Here is a 17,863-nt window from a genome sequence, read left to right as displayed (position 1 = left end):
ATTCCATTTTTCGTTCCGAAAAGAGTGCCTTGCAGAGGAATGCGTGCCTTGCTGAGGAATGCAGTCACGTCATAGTCAGCCAATCAGAATGCTGCTTACAGCCGATGGGTTTGTCCTACGCAATATGATTGGTCAACGCGTAATAAGGTTCCGCGTCAAACATTATTCTATATAGAATATAGTTCTTCTTATACTAAAATATAGAAAATAATCCATAAAACAAAAAAACATAACATAAATCCATATAATAACAACATAAATAACAAAATCCAAAAAACATAAATCCATAGCAAAATACTAATTTCAGGAAAGTGAACTATTTCCTTTAACTCTTCTTTTACCTAAATGGTCACCCGCGCTTGATATACATACATTCCGGAATAAGAACAGTGAACATCCTCTAAGCCAAGCGCTTCATGATGTGTACATAACTACATACAGGCCGTTTTCACGACGGAACTTTCGCGGTGCGATATAAGCGATTTGACGGCCAAAATCGCCTGGATTACAACTTCTAAAAATATTTTGAAGGCAAAAGACTTTAGTTGTAAGGATTCTAAGGTCTTAAAGGGTCATGGTAGGGGAGAGTGGGGTAAGATGCCCAGGGTGGGAAAGACGCCCCACCCCCTCTAGCGGCGAAACAAAGAATCGAACCTGGAAATTAATGTTCTTAGCGTAAAGCGGAAGCCTGCCTTGTTAAAGGGACTATCCCACCTTCTAAAATGTTGTTAAAACCAGTTAAATTGTGCCCGACTTTATAGATTGGATGACCAGGAACACGGTTCTGGCATTTTTTTTTTCATTAAACATCTTAGGCTTCCCATATTCCAAACACAAACTTTCAAATATGTGACGTCACAGCCCAAAATTACCTCCTTCCCCAGGCCACATTACTGTCATAAAGCTGATTCTTTTTACTCTGTAGGCACCACAACAAAGTTCAGACCAAGTTTTAAGCGATTTTTCAACGAACAAACCCATTTAAATCAGAATGACTAAACGAGGTGACGTCACACTAACGGTCGCTCCATGTTGAAGATAGGGCCTTGTACAAGGCCCATTTTCAAATGAAGGGAACGAATTTCTTCAACACCAAGAGGTCGCGGGGGTTGCAACCTAGATAGATAGTGGTTTCTGAACCTCGCCGCAAACTTGGCTATCTCAACTCAAACCCCATGTTAAAGGTGGGATAGTCCCTTTAACTGCACAAAAATTTGCGAAGCTCAGTTGGGCAACGGCTGGCTGATGATTGCATGTTTTTTATTTGCTGCTTTCAAAGAATATTTTGGTATCAAAACATTGTAAATATAGAAGAAGGCATGTAATTTTTGCGTCCCTTGCTATAGTCGTGGTACATTAACATGCGTGTACTGTGTCCCAAACACTTTGTTTCAGGGTGTAGTTTTATGGCTAACAAATTGTACTGATTTAATGTTACTTCGGTACTTTGGGGTAAGATGCCCCCTGTCCTGATGGGGAAAGACGCCCCCCTAAATCCGTAGGCTGTCCTTCAAGCAGCCCGTCAAATCATTTATTACATACTTGTGATGAGAGACAAAAGCCGATCTGGGACTATTGAGAGTCCAGTACGGTCGGGTGCTCCCCATGCCGGTCTCTCGGCACACACAGCGACTTTTTGGGCGGCATCTGACTCTGAGAGCCCTCACGACGGCCTCTGTGGGCCCCATTATTGGCTCCAGGGCCCCTTACGACATCCTTTGAGGGCTCCCACGTTGGCTCCACGGGCCGGGCTGGCATCTGAGGTCCCCACGATGGGCTCGAGGGCCCTCAAGCATAATAAAGACCTATAAGGGCCCCACAGTGGTCTCCGAACGCCACCACGGAGGCTTGTTTGGCCGCGCTGGACTATGATGGCCCTAACGATGACCTCTGAAGCCCCTTACGACTACTTTTGAGGGCCCTTACGATGACGTTTGGTGTCTACTGCAGGCTCGAAGGGACTACTGATTCGTTCAGGCGATTCACGTGCCCATTTATGTCACTTATAGTGCAGGGGGCATCTTCCCCAACGCCAGGGGGCGTCTTTCCCACCCTGTGGGGTAAGATGCCCCCTTTCACTTCTTTAGGGAAATGCTTAATAGCAAAAAAAGTTATCATATTTCAGGCACGAAAGTGTGATATTTTTGGAGAAAAATGATGTCGGCTTCCGTTGAAACTCCAAGTTTTTGCTTTCCGATCGTCATTTTCGAATAATATATGACATAGTAAAACCCTGGGCATCTTTCCCCACTCTCCCCTACTTTCCAGGTATCAAATATAGGTTTCACCGCGAAAGCTCCGTCGTGAAAACGGCCACAGTCATTACCAAACCGCACCTATTGGTAAGTTAATGCTTATAACCTTATTATATAGTGGAAGGTTGAAGGAGGACATGTACAAAAAAGTCGTAAGTTCGAGATATGGGCATGTTGCAATAATGCACACATGCCCAGGGTTCAGTTTCATTAAATGCAGCCGCGAGCCGCGGCATCCATGATTTATGCATGCCCTAACATCTTTGGCATGCCACATCGCCTTGCTAGCGAGGTACGTTCAACTTTACATATTGCTAGAAATATGTAACCATCATTGTCTGATAAGAACGTCTCATTTAGCATCATCTATGCATTGCAACGCAATGTTCACACATTCAAACAGTATAGTTATGACGTTTAATGTTCTATAGTGCACTTGGTGCTCTTCCTGATCAGAGGCCTCTTGCACCAAAATCCTCTTGCACCAATGCTTGGATTATTTTGCATCGTATACCCAGTCCAAGTCTCAAATGTAACAATTTGAGTGCAAAATTTAGCAAGCACATGTAGGATTATGTATTGGGCTATTGCAAACAAATTTACCACCGCTAGATTAGCTTATTCTGAAACCGGTTTTTCGATTTTACCTAGCTAGGTAGTTTGGTGCAAGAGGCCTCAGAACTGTACACAGGGGTCATAGAGATCACAAGGGGCGTACAAAGCAAAACTGTCTGATAAAGATGTATACGATGTACATAGAAATTTCGCTCCATTAGCGTAGTTATACCAAGCTGGGGTCAGTCAAGGTAATTATCAGTAAAACTGACGAGTGACTATAAAATTGGTACGAAAAGGCACGAATATGCACGAACTATGTGTTCCATCATGTTTCGGTACTTTTATAGTGAAGTTTGACCTCGTACCTACGAAATATTCTCATAAATGGCTTCGATAAAAAGATTCACAATTTTTAACAATATGCAGGACAGGTATAATCCCTAAGGTAAAACATTTGCTACAGCGTGAAACACATCGTTCAGTTCTTCTCCCTTTTATCGCGGAGGTGCTTTATGGATTTACGAGTACGAGGCTGATGTGTTCGGCCTAGCCGAGATGGCTTCCAACCATGTTTTGCACATTATAGGTTGAGGAGTATTCAACGTTCGTAGCTGTTCAACGTTGATCATAGTTTTAAGCATAGTTTCATTTGTTGCACTAAGTGATTTACAGTGAAGTAGTCGTGACCTCTGGAAGTTCTAAATATTGTTACGAGTGTGAAGTGTATCGTAAAACATTGGTCTTGTAAATGTATTGTATAGGAAGTCTGCCTACATTTATACGCATCCAATGACCAATCTATCAGCTTAGCTATTGAGTATGGGTATTCACGGTATGAACTACATGCACAAGCGTCGATAGCGGCCATACCTCGGCACAGGATTCATGAGGTGCAAGACACGGCGGCGAAAAGTGGAGCTAATTGCCAATAAATCGCTGATAAACTGTTGAAGTCTGCTTGAAAAGGCAAGAACATCTAACATTCGTGATTTATTTGTACCTACTTTGCATTTTGCCGGCGCATGTCCAACCTAAACGGCATGAATACCAACAAACCGACTGCAATATAAAGAGCCATAGACCACTATATATACCATAGGTATAGTGGCACTGAACTCTATAATGTGGAATGCGCATCGGCCGCCAGATGGTGTCCAACGGTGCCGCCATATTGCGCAGACCAGGAAGCGGCCGCCGCCTGTGTTGGGGAATAGGGAATTCGGGACCTCGATTTACGTTTGCGGTCGCTGCATCCGTTACGTTCAAGCTATGTGGCCACGGAACCCGGCATCTTACGCAGAATTGAGTGGAGAATAAGATGAAATCCTAAAAACTTCTCAGATACAAGGAACTAATACGTTAAGCCCTTATAAGTCAATGGGGAAATATGAAAATTGCTATTTTGGCGCCGAGAATGATCTGAAACTATCTCAAGCATATACAATCATGATTTCATGCACTCCTTGCAAGGTTCTATGCTTCATATTTGCATTGTTGCCCTTGCGTGACGTCATTTGTGACGTCACAAGGGTCACAGTTTTTCTTCAATAAGTCCCGATCAAATTGAGCTAGCGAGTCGGGAAAGCCACCAATGGACTCAGGAAGACCTGCCGAATCGAATGATATGCGACATGACCTCTATCGACCAATTTCGTGACCTGGCGGTGCTGACCTGACCTTGACCTGAGGTCAACACCCTAAGTTGACCTGACCCGAACATTAAGTATATCACTCGATGCGCCTGAGCTAGCTGAACACGATGATGCCAAAATCGCGGCTCTACGGCCATTTTTGGCGAAGTTATTTACCAAAAACCGAACCCGTGCCTTAGATCACTTGACCTGACCTCAGAGGTCCCCGGTTGACCCGGGACCTTTACAGTGGGTTCCTACCAGTCACTCTGCATTATCCTTTGTCGCAAACGACCAATTTACCGCTTAATTCTAGTTTAATTAGCGGCACTTAGCGAGGTGGGTTCAATCAACCCCCTCGGCCGGGGCAAATGTAGGTCCGGCGAGTGAATTTGAGGAATTCTGAAGATACGATCGTGTTCCCCACTCAATTCTGCGTAAGATGCCGGGTTCCGTATCTACGTAACTTGAACGTAACGGATGCGGCGGCCGCAAACGTAAATCGAGGTCCCGAATTCCCTATTCCTCAACACAGGCGGCAGCCGTTTCTTGGTCTGCGCAATATGGCCGCCACCGTTAGACACTACGGCCAATAGGGTTCAAGCGGCATTGCTCCCCTGTGTATAGTGGTCTATGAAAGAGCATTTTCACTACGTAAACGGCGCGACACTTATCATTTTAAACTTACCTTAAACTTAAAGGAAGGGTGCCACCTTCCGAAATTTTTGTTCTATGAATCTATTTTACTTATTTGAATTTTTAGACGTGGTTAGCGCGTCCACAATATACAAAAAACCGAAACATTGCATTTAATACATTGGCCAAAAAAAAAAGATCGTTGTTTATATCACCACTACAACTCAAGGTCGTTTGATGTGGCAGCTAGGACGGCTGGCATATCCTGTTGTCATGGCAACATATCATTCTGCCATTTGCATTGATGGCGCAAGTGAGACAAAAAGATGAACAAATAAAAAGGAAGAAGATAACATGATTTGAACTAAGTTGTAGTAAGTAAGTTGAACTAAGTAAGATACGTCAAAAGAACATCAAATAAGTCGAGTAAAGGTTTTTCCTTTACAATGCTTAAGAGATCTATGGAACCCTTCACCCTTCATGCAACTTACTAGAAAAACTTCCCAATTAAAATTTTAAAACTTAAGTGTATACCATAAAGAAAAAATATACCCTTTCAAAATGATAAAACATGCTTCAAAAGTATAACTTTTATACATACCTTTGCTGATTTCATGTTTTATAAAATACCCTTAACACGACGAGGAAATAGTGCTGAAGATTTTTGCCTGCCCGAATGCTGGCAGCAAAACTCGCAAATGATAACTTCACTTGCGGATTCAATGCTGACCGTCTCGAGCATAGGTAAGTGAAGCCGGTTTTTAGGTTCATGTGAGGCTAATCTTGTAAAAACTGCGTTGTGTCCAAAAGGTGGCACCCTTCCTTTAAAAGTTTGCATCATTATGTGACCTAGAACGTGGTTTTCTCATTAGAGTGCGATGCCGTTGCCAAATATCACGTTTCGTATTCAACCGAAGCCCAAAAATCAAGTTACCCTTGCCAAAACAGATGCAAGGGACAAGTACACGAACGGAGTGCGCATTAGACGCACTGAATGTGCTCGTTTGTGGCATTATTTTGCGTCTTTTCAGAAAATATCAAAAGGATGAGTGCTGCATTAATGTTCTGTTAGGCATCAATAAAAAAGAAAACACCAAGTTCAAAGTTCACAGGAAAACAGTCAATACCGTCACCTACTTACCACATCAAAGACGACTTCGTACTTCAGAGAGCATTAAGTAGACTTTCTTTTGTGCGACACGGTAGCAAAATTTATTTTGTGGTGTGTCAAGAAAATACTCGCAGAACGAATACTGAACAGCACAACGGTCACAGCTCCGCACCGGTTACTAATGCTTCGTGCAACTAGATCAGCATCCTGAAGACCACTCGTGCCATCTACCCTCGACATGAGCACCGAGTGTGGTCCGTGGCGCTCCTGCGACTTCCACCAGTACCGCTCGTGGCTGAGGAAGCCGGACAGTGCGTCGTCCACCTCGTCCATCTCGCCTGACAAGGACAAACTAAAAACCAAAAAGTGAGTACACACTTTTGGCCCATGCTTTTTATGAATATGGAAGTGGACAAACTTAGTCGAAATTGCGAGCGTAAAATGAGCTTAATGATATTGCCTAATTGTAATTTCTTCCCCGAATCAACTAATGTTAATTCAACTGAATCAGATCTGACATCGGTACACATTAAGTCCAGAAAACCAAGAATAATAACGGCATGAGGATAACAACGTCCATCACGAAACAGAAACCACGTTGTAGAACAAATTTGTTATAGGTTCCTATTCATGGCTGAAACGGTGAAATACGATAGCAATAAGCACTAAATTTGCACCATGATTGAAATTGACGAAACCCTTTTCAAAACCTATGCCAGTTCATTATCTTCAGAAAACCCGCTTTAAGTAATGTCAGCTGACTGAATAGGTAACACTCGTGTTTGTGACATTACAATTAATTGCACCGATTACTCTCCAGTCTATTCCGGACATCACTCTACTTAGGCTATTATACTGCATTGTGCAGAATAATAGGTAAAGTAATTGATTTACTGATATCATGGATGAGGGACTATTACACCAGTTGTCCATGTTTGGCTTATCAGGCGGTTGTCCATACATTAACATTTCGACGACAGCACATTTAATGACGGCATTAAATGACGGCGGTGCCCGCCGCTGAAGCCACCCTGAATGACGCTGCTATCGGTGTGCCTTGTGACGCTGTGACGTGGCGTGGCGCCCGCAGGCTGCGGCGGCGGCCGGCGGCCGGCGAGTACCAGCTGACCTTCCGTCACCACACGGACCCGGCAGAGTACGAGCGCGACTACCTGACCCAGGTCACGCACGCCCGCTGCCGCGCCGCCAACCCCTCTGCCTCGCTGCTGGCTACGGTACTGCTCCGCGATGCTAGCGCCACCCTCGCCGGGTGCGTTCGGAATAGATGTCGCGACCGCAGGGTGTTCGCTGCTTTTTCAGCTATAACGCGACAATCGACACACCGTATAACGCGTTATTGGAAAGATTGCCAGATACCTGTCAGAACTGTTTGAAGTGAAACTGCTGTAAATTTTTGATATTGTTGTAAATTTTTGATATTTGATTTAACTGGTAAAAGCATAAGTTGAACATACAAATCTAACACATACCTACGTTAAACATGCAGATAATGATGTTTAGCTGAAACGACCTGCCACAATGCATATTTTTTCGCCTTGACTTTTAAAAAAGGTGCTAATTTAATTTGCTAAAATGATCAGTGGGCTCCAATTTGTTGTTGCTGTACCAGCAGAAATTATTGATCCCTGCGTCTTTTCCAGGAGCTGACATCCACGCAGTCATCGGCCAGTTCCGACCGCTCAGTGGTGCAGCTGCTGCCTCCGCGACCCTGCGCGTCCGACGAGAGCCGGCCTCTGTCTCCCGCTCCTGCTGCGGCTCCTGCTCCGGCTCCGGCTCCCGCTCCTGCTCGGTGTGCGGCTCCCAGTGCCGCTCCTGCCGCCACGCCGGCGGTGCAGGACACGGCCTCCACCCCCGACCTGTCTTCCGGCTCCGGGACACCCCTGCCGCGGCCGACGCCGCCCTCCTCCTCTCCGGACCTGTGCCACCTGCCCCAGATCGGCGCCGTGCCGCGCCCGGTGCGGCGCCGCTCGCTGCCGCCCAGCGCCACGGCCTCCTCCCTGGCCGGGGTGGCCGCCGGCCCCGCCGGCCCCGCCGCCGCCATGGCCGCCTACCGTCGACCGGTGGCGGGCACGCCGCGACACACGGCCGGCCCGCCGGCGGCGCGACACGCCCGCTCCGTGTCGGTGCAGCGCGACCCGACCGAGCCGGCGGTAACGACGGCGGCGGCGGCGCTGAGACAGCCGCGTCGCCAGCCGTCCACGCCACACACCGTCACACTCGACCTGCACAGCCCGCCCGGCTTCGGAGGCATGGCGCAGGCGCGCAAGAACGGCTACAAGCCGCGCGGCCTGACCAAAATTCAGCTGGCCTCTTCCGTGCCGGAGAACCTCACCATTATAGTCGGCACGAAGCTGGAGATCAGCCTGAGCGGCACCAAGAGGGGGCGCCAGAGGGGCAAGACGTTCCGCTGAAATTGGTCTCATCGAAAAGAGAAATGTTGACAAATGTTGCTCATCTCTAATGGCCATCACTTTGAGGCCGAGCGGTTAGTCTGCAAAGGTGTGGTCCGTGGTCGGAAGCTAATTCCAGCGTTCAGTCCGACATTGCGTGGAACAACGAGCAGCTGAATGTCAGACGCATTGTTGAATTTCGCAGCATGACTCACAGAATCCATTGGACAGGTGATAAGCCTTGGATGAGAAGAAATTAAGGCTGAGATTCTGAAAGGCGACAGAAGTGCGAACACATTACGGTAGGCACCGGTTGTAGATAGGAGAACGACAGCTGTGACACTGCAGAAGGCGGATCATAGCTCCGATACGAAGCGACGAAATTTTTCGAAAGTTCGAAATTTCGAAAGGCTAACATTGTTTTTTTAATTCGTTATATTAGATACGTAATATTGGAATTGGTTCATATACCTAATATAATTGAAAGAATGAAAAGAAATTGGTTCTGTGACTTAAGTAAAAGGTTAGAGGTAAAAAAGTTTTATTAATAAAAACATGATCTTTTTGTACAGATATTGCCGTCGTCTGTCGTCTTTTCCCTTAGCCAGTCAGGAGAGCAGGCTGCATTGCAATTGCCTCCCCCGTTGCCACGGACCAATTTTACACGGTGTAGGGGAGACCGGGGTCAATTGTAACCGTTTTTGCATTTTATCATCCGGTGCAATCACGTTTGCAGTTATGAAGCTCTTTCTTTTATTTTCAGAAACTATGCTGCTTTGTCTTTTAAATGCAGTTAAAACATTTCCGAAATAGCATCTTTTCGGGTCAAAATTGTGGTCCTAAAATGCCAGTTCATCTGTTACAATTCACCTCAGATAATGGGTCGAACGTAACGCCACCCGGGGACAATTGTAACTTACAGGTTACAGAAGGGCAATATTTTCAAAAACTTCTATTCGATTAAGTGTAATACATGTTCATTGCTCATCTCCTCAGACATGGTAGGTACGGCTCTTTTCAGAAAAAAAAACTTTAACCTTGCTTTTATACGGGGTTGGATGGATCTCATCTCCCTCGGGTTTTCGCAAATAAATTGCGTAAAAAGCTGCCGTTTGTGACAAAACTTACAGTACTGTTAATTAATTCGAGCAATGCCTTGAAAATTTGATGACCTTGACCTAATGACCTTTTACCTATTTCATTTTTGTGCGTTTATTTCTGTTTTGTAGGAAAGGCGCTTTGATTAAAAGTTAAAACATTTTGCTTTTGCGCCGATCCGCGATTATTTTCTCCGATGTTTCTTGTCCTTGGTTACCAAAATATACTGAACTGAGCTGAATAACCTGTTACATTTGCCCCTGCGAGAGTGTTACGATTGTCTCCGTCGCGCCGTGACATTTTGTAGACGAAACTGGCGCAAAAAGATGTTGCATGGACAGAATCTAATGCTTTCAATTTATGGGCAACAAGCCTGCCAACGCTTACACAGTCTGAATTCGATATCTTTTCAATTGCGCGAATGAGCTATTCAAATATAACGGTGTAAAAATTACAAAATGCTCTAAAAAGCACACAACTGTGCTTGACCATGACCTAATGACCATTGAGATGGGAAAGGCAGTATAGAATAACGCATTTTCGGTCTTAACATCAGCTCATTCTATTGGTATAAGTTTATGCCTATAAACACTTATGTCAGTTACAATTGCCCCGTATTGCATTTGACCCCGCTCTACTACACCAAAAACGGTGGGATTGTTACAAACTTGTTCAAAAAGCTAGCCGACTAAGCTCCATGGTGTGTCGTTTCGGGAACTAGCGAATGAAGTTTAGTACCGCCGTTCACCGGTGGATGGCGCTAGCTGGTAGTTTCGGCGAAAACTCCGTCTGAGATGTTTGAAGGCTTCCCTCAATCCCTTGTTCAAACATGGACCCCGTCAGCCCGGCAGAGGTATTTGTCCAGTGTACACCGCACCTGAGGACGGGTCAGCTGAGGGAGGGGAGTCACTATTGTTGGCCTGTGGAATGCCGCGCCGGTCGGGGGACGGGCCGTCGGGAGGAGGGGAGGGGAAGGCAGCGCCGTTCTTGCGGTGACGGGCTGACTTGTCGCCTGGCTACGCTCAGTCGGCGAGGCGCTGTGCATGACCCGGGAGCAGCTGAGAGTCCATATAGACAATTGGCCCGTTTGTAAGCACGAACACTTGGAATATTGCTGGTGCAGAATTTTAGCATAGGAGCGATTTTTTTTGTGCCAAATTTTGTGTGGGTAGGTACATGTAGGGAATTGATATAGAAGTTTATTGTGACAAAGCTTCCAAAAAAAAGGTCCAATTTTTTAGATATCGTGGTTTTAGTGATGTCATGATTTAAGTTTTCGACAAAAAACGACACATGTTTGAAAAATTATAGGTATAAAATCACAAACTAGACATACCTACAGACATGCCGTAAACGTCATTGGACTGCCAATAGGTACCATGAACAATCAAATTAACATCTTCAATTTTTGATTATCTATCGTTCTACGGTTTCCAAAATCTTGAACGGAATCTTGGCAATTTCTCGTGACTACTTCACGACCATGATGCATGCATTTCATAACCCGCATCCCGCTGGGGGTCCTGGAATTACACGCCCTGCTGGTGGGCGGGGTGTTTGAACACCCGATTTTAACTTGGCTCCTGGGCCATGTAGCGATACGGGGAAAGCGACGTTCGAAAAAGCGTCAGGAATAATGGCGAAATTAGTTAGGTCACTTTTTCGGTCAGATCAAAGGTCAAGTCACCAGAGGCGTTTCGGACCCATGTTGCTGAAAGCCCAATTTCATGTGTTTGACCTGACCTTGACCCGACCTGTGACCTTGAAATTCAACTTTCAGGTACTCATCGGAAGTGCCTCGTCGCGTTCTTTCGTTTGCCTCCTCGTGCGTTTTGCCGACCCCCACCGGACACGATTTGGTAGCCGAGGTCTGTGACGTCAGCCGGGCGTGAAGTTTTCCCTTCACCATAGGCTTCACACACAAACTGGCCGAAGTTCATGCCAGGATAGCCCGGCTTGAAAGTGCAAAAATGATTAAATTTTGCCCTCAATAGATTCATTGCTTCATTTTATAACTAAAAACGTCCGTTATTAGGCCTCAATGAAGGTAAAAAGTACTCAAAATCGAAGTTCAAGAAGATGCTGTCCGAGCACAATCTGGTAACATCACGTGACCTCTTTTAAGCAGAATGTATATAATTCAAGGATGTTATTACACGATTGCTGCCTAAAACATCATAAATAATACGCTTGTAACATTTATTGCTTCTGTTTAAGTCATAACATTGCAAAACGCAAAGTTTATCATGGCAGTCACGTGACCAAAGGTATAGCAGGGGTTGGGACAAGCACTCAAAGGATTTCAAGTTTTTTAATTAAATTATATAAGTTTCATGATGAAATTGAAAGAATGTATTTTTTCCTAATGAAATACAAATTTTCGTATGTGAAATATTTTTCTTATGGGCGAAATTCTCCATATAAGAAATGTCAGTGACGTCACCAGGGCTTTACTCAAAACGTCCGACCAACATCCGACCTACCTGTTTCTTATAGGTATCTTGCGTTTTGCTGCGTCCATTGGTTTTTGAGTTATCGGCTGGGTAGCTCACGTGGCCCAGGAGCCGAGTTAGACGTGTGAAAACGCCCCCTCCCCCTCAGCACGACACGGAAAACTATAACCATCAGCACGACGCGGGTTAACCCTCGCATGTGTGCGGCGTTTGCCAGCTTCTAATGTGTAGGGGGGGGGGGTCGGTTGGACCCCCCCTTGCCGTTTGGCCCCTGATCGAGCTAGAGCTTCGCGGAAAAATTGAGCGTGTTGCCCGTGACGAGAGGAAGCCGATGATACCCAATTTTAAGGTCCTAGGTCATTGGTTGACCTTCCAGGTCAGGTCAATGACCCAAAGTCGGGAAAATCGGGACCTGTTAGAAAGTCGTAAAGTGTGGCTGCTAAGGGGTTTTTCGGGGTGCTGATCACGAATATCGTGTTAGTTTTGATCACAGATGATGTCTTTAAGCATTTAGACCAGGTCGGGTCAGGTCAGGTCAGGTCAACCAGTAGGCGTCGTGACGGGTATTCGTAGTACGTGTCAACCGCCTCTGACAGCTTCGTAACATGTTACGAAGGCACCAAAACTACTTCGTAAATGTTCAAATGGTTGCTAAATTCGAATTCAGCTCCAAAAACTAGCCTAGAAACATGTACAGCTCAAAAAAGTGAACCGAGGTCACCCGAGGTCACCAAAGGTCAATGACCTGACCTGACCTTCAGGTTACCTTGACACCCACCCTAATGCATGGAAGCAACATCAAATCACATGTTTGAACGTTTGAAACCACGAAAAGCTCGCAAACGCGCGGCTAATGCAAGCCGACATACGCAGAATCGCGATTCCGGCCAAACATGGTCTCGGAAAAGAGGTCACAGGTCAAAGGTCATTTGGGTCAGGGTCATGAAATTTTCAGAGTAGGTGTAAAATTGATCAATGTGAGGGTACTGAAAGTTTCGTCGCGATCGGCCGCTTTTTACGCGAGTTATTCGCGAAAAACCATGGGGGGGGTCCATCCGACCCCCCCCCCCCCTACACATGCGAGGGTTAACTTGACAGTTGAGCTTATCCGCCCCCTTCTAACCAAACGCTCATCCACTGTTTAAGCCTGCGTCAGGGGAGCTGAGGACGCCGAGACCCCGGACCTGGTGGCTGCCCTGGCCCCTGAGGCAGATTGATGCCGAGTTGCATGCTATCGAGGACATCAACGATGTACCTATCCGGTCAATTTTATTTCGCCGCCGACCTGAATATTACATATATGGATGGTGTTGGTCTGGCAGGGGGTTTGAGTGACTTTCTCTGTGGCCATACGTACTGTTCGCCAGAGAGCTACAGTGGCGTCACAGAAGGCAATATTTTTATTATTACCCCTTCCCACACAGTATTCATTTTATTACATGACCGGTGTTGGCCCACCCCAACACGCTGATAAATATCGTTAAATATGTCGACGATCAGAAGAAAAATGACAAAAGATTCAGACGCGCGGATTGCTATTGGCAGTTGTCGTGCACTAACAAAAATACCTATGTAATCCCTCAGAATGAATAATATATTGATGAGAAACCGTCAAGTGCCCCAAGGTATGGTTCCGTTTTTGGTGAATATACTTATCAAAAAAACGGACGCAGAGTCGCGATTTTGGCAGCATCGTGTTCGCCTCGCTCAGGCGCGTCGAATAGTATGCCTACTTTTTGTTTGGGTGAGGTCAACTTAAGGTGTTGACCTCAGGTCACGGTTAGGTCAGCGCCCCCAGGTCACGACATTGGTCGAAGTAGGTGATATCGCGTATCATTCGATTTGGCAGGTCTTCCTGAGTCCATTTGTTGCTTTTCCGACTCGCTAGCTCAAATTGATCTGGAGTTATTGGCGAAAAACTAATATGACCCTAATAAACCCTAATAAACTGGCAGGCCACACCTGCCAGTTTATTGCGCGTGCAACGAAGCTTTGTATAGCTTATCATACACCAATTTCGCATCGAGTGAAAATTTTAACCCCAGGTCACGTAAGGTCAGGTCACCAGGTCAACTTAAGTAACCATACTTCTAAAAAACTTTGCGTTTCTGTCACTCCTACAGTGTACATCCCAGAAGTTTGACACTCGTTTCAAACTTTCAAACTTTTGCACGAGTATGAACAATTCGTACATCTCGGAAGGTCAATATCGCGATGACCTAAGGTCAGCTAAATTTTGCGACCTCTCCATTATAAGTCAATAGGGGGAAAATTGAAATGCTCTTTGTTTGGCCGAAAACAACCTCGAACATCGTGACACAGGTAAGCATGACACACTGAACCGGAAAATTGTACCTGTGACCACTTTTGTGCCCGTGAGGTCATCTCAGATCATGAAACGTTACTAACAGCTTTTTGACAATAACTTTAGATAGAAGCATGCTAGAGCGCTGAAAACACCATAAATGTGTTCAGTTCAGCAATAGGAGTCGAATGACATGCAACATGACCTTTTCAGTGATTTGACCTGAGGTCAAATTTTCAAGTTGATCTCAGGTCAACTCGCGCTTCTCTCGTCGAGACGCGTCGAATGAACTATATATAATCAAGGGTTAAAACACTAAAATAAAGTCATGATATGAACATATTTGCCGTTAAATAGATTTTTTGTAGATTTAGCCCATATAACAGTGTTCGCCACGGGCCGCAAAATCCCAGTCCAGCCCGACCCAGGCTCATGGGTTGACAGCCCGGCCCAGCGCGAACCCATACATAGTAAAATTGTTAAAGCCCAGTCCGGTCTAGCCCGTCCAGCCCGGACCAGCCCGTCAAAAATGAATGGATCATGGACACCAAACAGGTATTACATGTCACCCATAGGCGCAAGGAAACAATCTTTTGGGAACAGCATGCACAACGCACATTGCACATACAGGGTGATCCAAAAAAATTGGAATCCCTAACTTAAAATGTCTATAAGTCCGAAAGTATTCACTTTATTGACAAATTGCGAACACCATTAGACAGAGCATTAACCCTCGCCGGCCGAGGGGGGGGGGCGGGTGCCGCCCCTCCCCCCATAGGGTTTTTCGCGATAGCTCCGAACACGCTGGGATAGAGAGCTGAAACTTGGCATACCTGACCTTTGATCCAAGCCGAATCTTTTGACACCAACTGCATTTTTGGGTCAGGTCAGGTCACTGACCTATGACGTCATAAGTGAACCTCTGCACGGTCTTCAGATGTCGCAACTTCGCAACGCCCTCACTGCCAGAGGAGATGTCACAGGGAAATGAAACTTGCAGGATCTAGTATCCATTATGAGTCTCGCAACTTGTTTATCTCGGATTTTTTCTAAAGGTCATATGAGGTCAGGTCATTTTCGTGACCTCACCATTTTAAGTCAATGGGGAAAAATGAAAACTGCTCTTCTGGCGCCGGGAACGATCTCCAACTATCTCAAGCACACAGAATCGTGATTTGATGCATTCCTTGCAAGGTTAGTTGCGTCACTTTTGCAATGTTGACCTTGCGTGACGTCATTTATGACGTCATCAAGGTCATATTAGTTTTTCGTCAATAACTCCCGATCAAATTGAGCTAGCGAGTCGGGAAAGCCACCAATGGACTCAGGAAGACCTGCCGAATCGAATGATATGCAACATGACCTCTTTCGACCAGCTTCGTGACCTGGGGGTGCTGACCTGACCTTGACCTGAGGTCAACACCCTAAGTTGACCTGACCTGAACAAAAAGTATATCATTCGACGTGCCTGAGCGAGGCGAACACGTTGCTGCCAAAATCGTGGCTGTGCGGCCGTTTTTTGCGAAGTTATTCACCAAAAACTGAACCGTACCCTGGGGCACTTGACCTGACCTCAGAGGTCACCGGTTGACCTAGGACCTTAAGATCGGGTACCAATCTCTGCGTCTCGTAACGGCGCACACGCTCGTTTTTTCCGCGACGCGCTAGCTCCACCAGGGGCGAAACGGCGAGGGGGGTCGTACCCGCCCCCCCCCCCCCTCGGCCGGCGCGTATGTAGAAAACCAATAGGTCCGGCGAGGGTTAAATCCTCTAAAAAATCACGTCAAATTGGTGCATGTATGTTGTAAAGCATTGGCACACTATAAGCTTTTGGAATGAGCGTCAGAAAACTGAGTGAAACGAAATCGCCAAATGTTACCAATGCGCTGAAATCCGTTAGCACTCTGTTGTCTTTTTTGTGTTATCTGTTGTCTTTTTGCGAATAACACCAGATCCAAATTCAATTTTATTAGGTGCATAAAAGTTTAAACAGAAGCACAGAGTAGAACAGATACACGCGTCCTAGCTTCCGCTGTTCATCCCAGCAGGTGCTCAACGCGAGCTCCGTGGGCCGTCACGCAGGCCTGCAGTTGCTTGGGGGCAGCTCCGACTGCGCGGACCAGCAGTCTCTGGGACAACTGGTCCCAGCAGGCCGTCAGCCTTTCCTTTCCTTACAATAGCACTTGAATGAGCTACTTTTATTCATGAGCCTCCAACAAGCGACATGGTCAGAACAGCAAACCGTCAATCACTGATTTGCGCATAATGTTCAAAACCGTTTCACTGAGTTTCGTGACACAAATTATATAGGCATATGTCTAGGGCAATATTTATAAAAATAATTAAGTTCAATCAACTTGGTTTCATAGAGAATTGAGCGTTCTTTCTAATGGTGTTTGCAATTTGTCAATAAAGTGAAAATTTTCTGACTTACAGACATTTTAGTTAGGGGTTCCGATTTTTTGGATCATCCTGTATATGCTTTCATTCGTATTTTTAGTCTTGCACAGTAATAAGCTAGTTTTGGTTTTTAGCTCAGTCGCGAACCTCTGAGTCCACTTTACAGTCCTTGTCCCAGCCCATCCACACATTCCACAGCCCATCGATTATTTATATTTGAGGGCCCAGCCCAGCCCGTGACCCAGCCCAGCCCATGACCCATTGGCTGGCCCGGCCCATGGCGAACACTGCCATATTAGTCCACTCGCCAGAAAGCCCGTCGTGAAAACGGCTATTTTTCGGCAGACTGGCTTCCGCTTCGGGTATAACTTTGAGCCATTCAGTTAGCAATGTCGATTCTACTCCGGAGTCGGAGTTAGTAAGATTTTGGTGACTCTGGGTCCAACTCCGATTCTTCTGTCCTGGCTCAGACCCATTCTAATCTTGCTCCACCCCATCATTCAGATAACAAATTCTAAGATCGATGGAGATCCTATATCGATAAAAACACGCATCGATCTAATGCGAAAAGGCTCCAGACCGGTCACACTTGGAAGAGATTATACCATGGAGCAGTATGTTTTTCCCTGGCGGCGTTTCAAGCTAACAGGCCGGTTACCTTAGTGTTCGCGCAAGTATCTCTAGGGAGGAGAATTGTAGACACGTGCACGAAACGTCAGAAATTAGTGAAAAGCCTGTGTGAATACCACCGTCACTTATTTTCCTTCTTAGTAGCAGTAACCTTGGCAGTAACAGCGGGAGGTCTGGGAGAGGGTCAAAGCGTCCAACCCTACCGGCGCCCGTGCCTTCGCTATCGCTTTCAGGAACACGCGCGCGGCCGCTATTGTGCCCCCGTCAAACCCAGCCCGCCCTTTGACAGCGGGCGGGTCATCAGCGGTCCGCCCGCGTCCCTTCCTGTGACGTCACTACGGTCCTGGAGGCTGGAACGCAAGCGAAGCGTAGCCC

The 17,863-nt window shown here is 46.2% G+C and overlaps 1 protein-coding gene across 1 annotated transcript; it reads left to right on the top strand.

Moving 5' to 3' along the window:
* Positions 1-6,016: 6,016 nt before the first annotated feature.
* Positions 6,017-9,101, top strand: LOC122380683 (nascent polypeptide-associated complex subunit alpha, muscle-specific form-like). Its single transcript, XM_043364058.1, has 3 exons — positions 6,017-6,557; positions 7,282-7,426; positions 7,853-9,101. Exons 1-3 carry the CDS (start codon positions 6,430-6,432, stop codon positions 8,621-8,623), a joined length of 1,044 nt encoding a protein of 347 aa, XP_043219993.1. The 5' UTR covers positions 6,017-6,429; the 3' UTR covers positions 8,624-9,101.
* The last annotated feature ends 8,762 nt before the right edge of the window (positions 9,102-17,863 follow it).

This window comes from Amphibalanus amphitrite, unplaced genomic scaffold, assembly GCF_019059575.1.
Source record: "Amphibalanus amphitrite isolate SeventyFive unplaced genomic scaffold, NRLGWU_Aamphi_draft 000104F_arrow, whole genome shotgun sequence".
NCBI classification, from domain to species: Eukaryota; Metazoa; Arthropoda; class Thecostraca; order Balanomorpha; family Balanidae; genus Amphibalanus; species Amphibalanus amphitrite.
The sequence above is the reverse complement of the archived record's forward strand: the minus strand, read 5'-3'. Positions and strand labels throughout refer to the sequence as shown.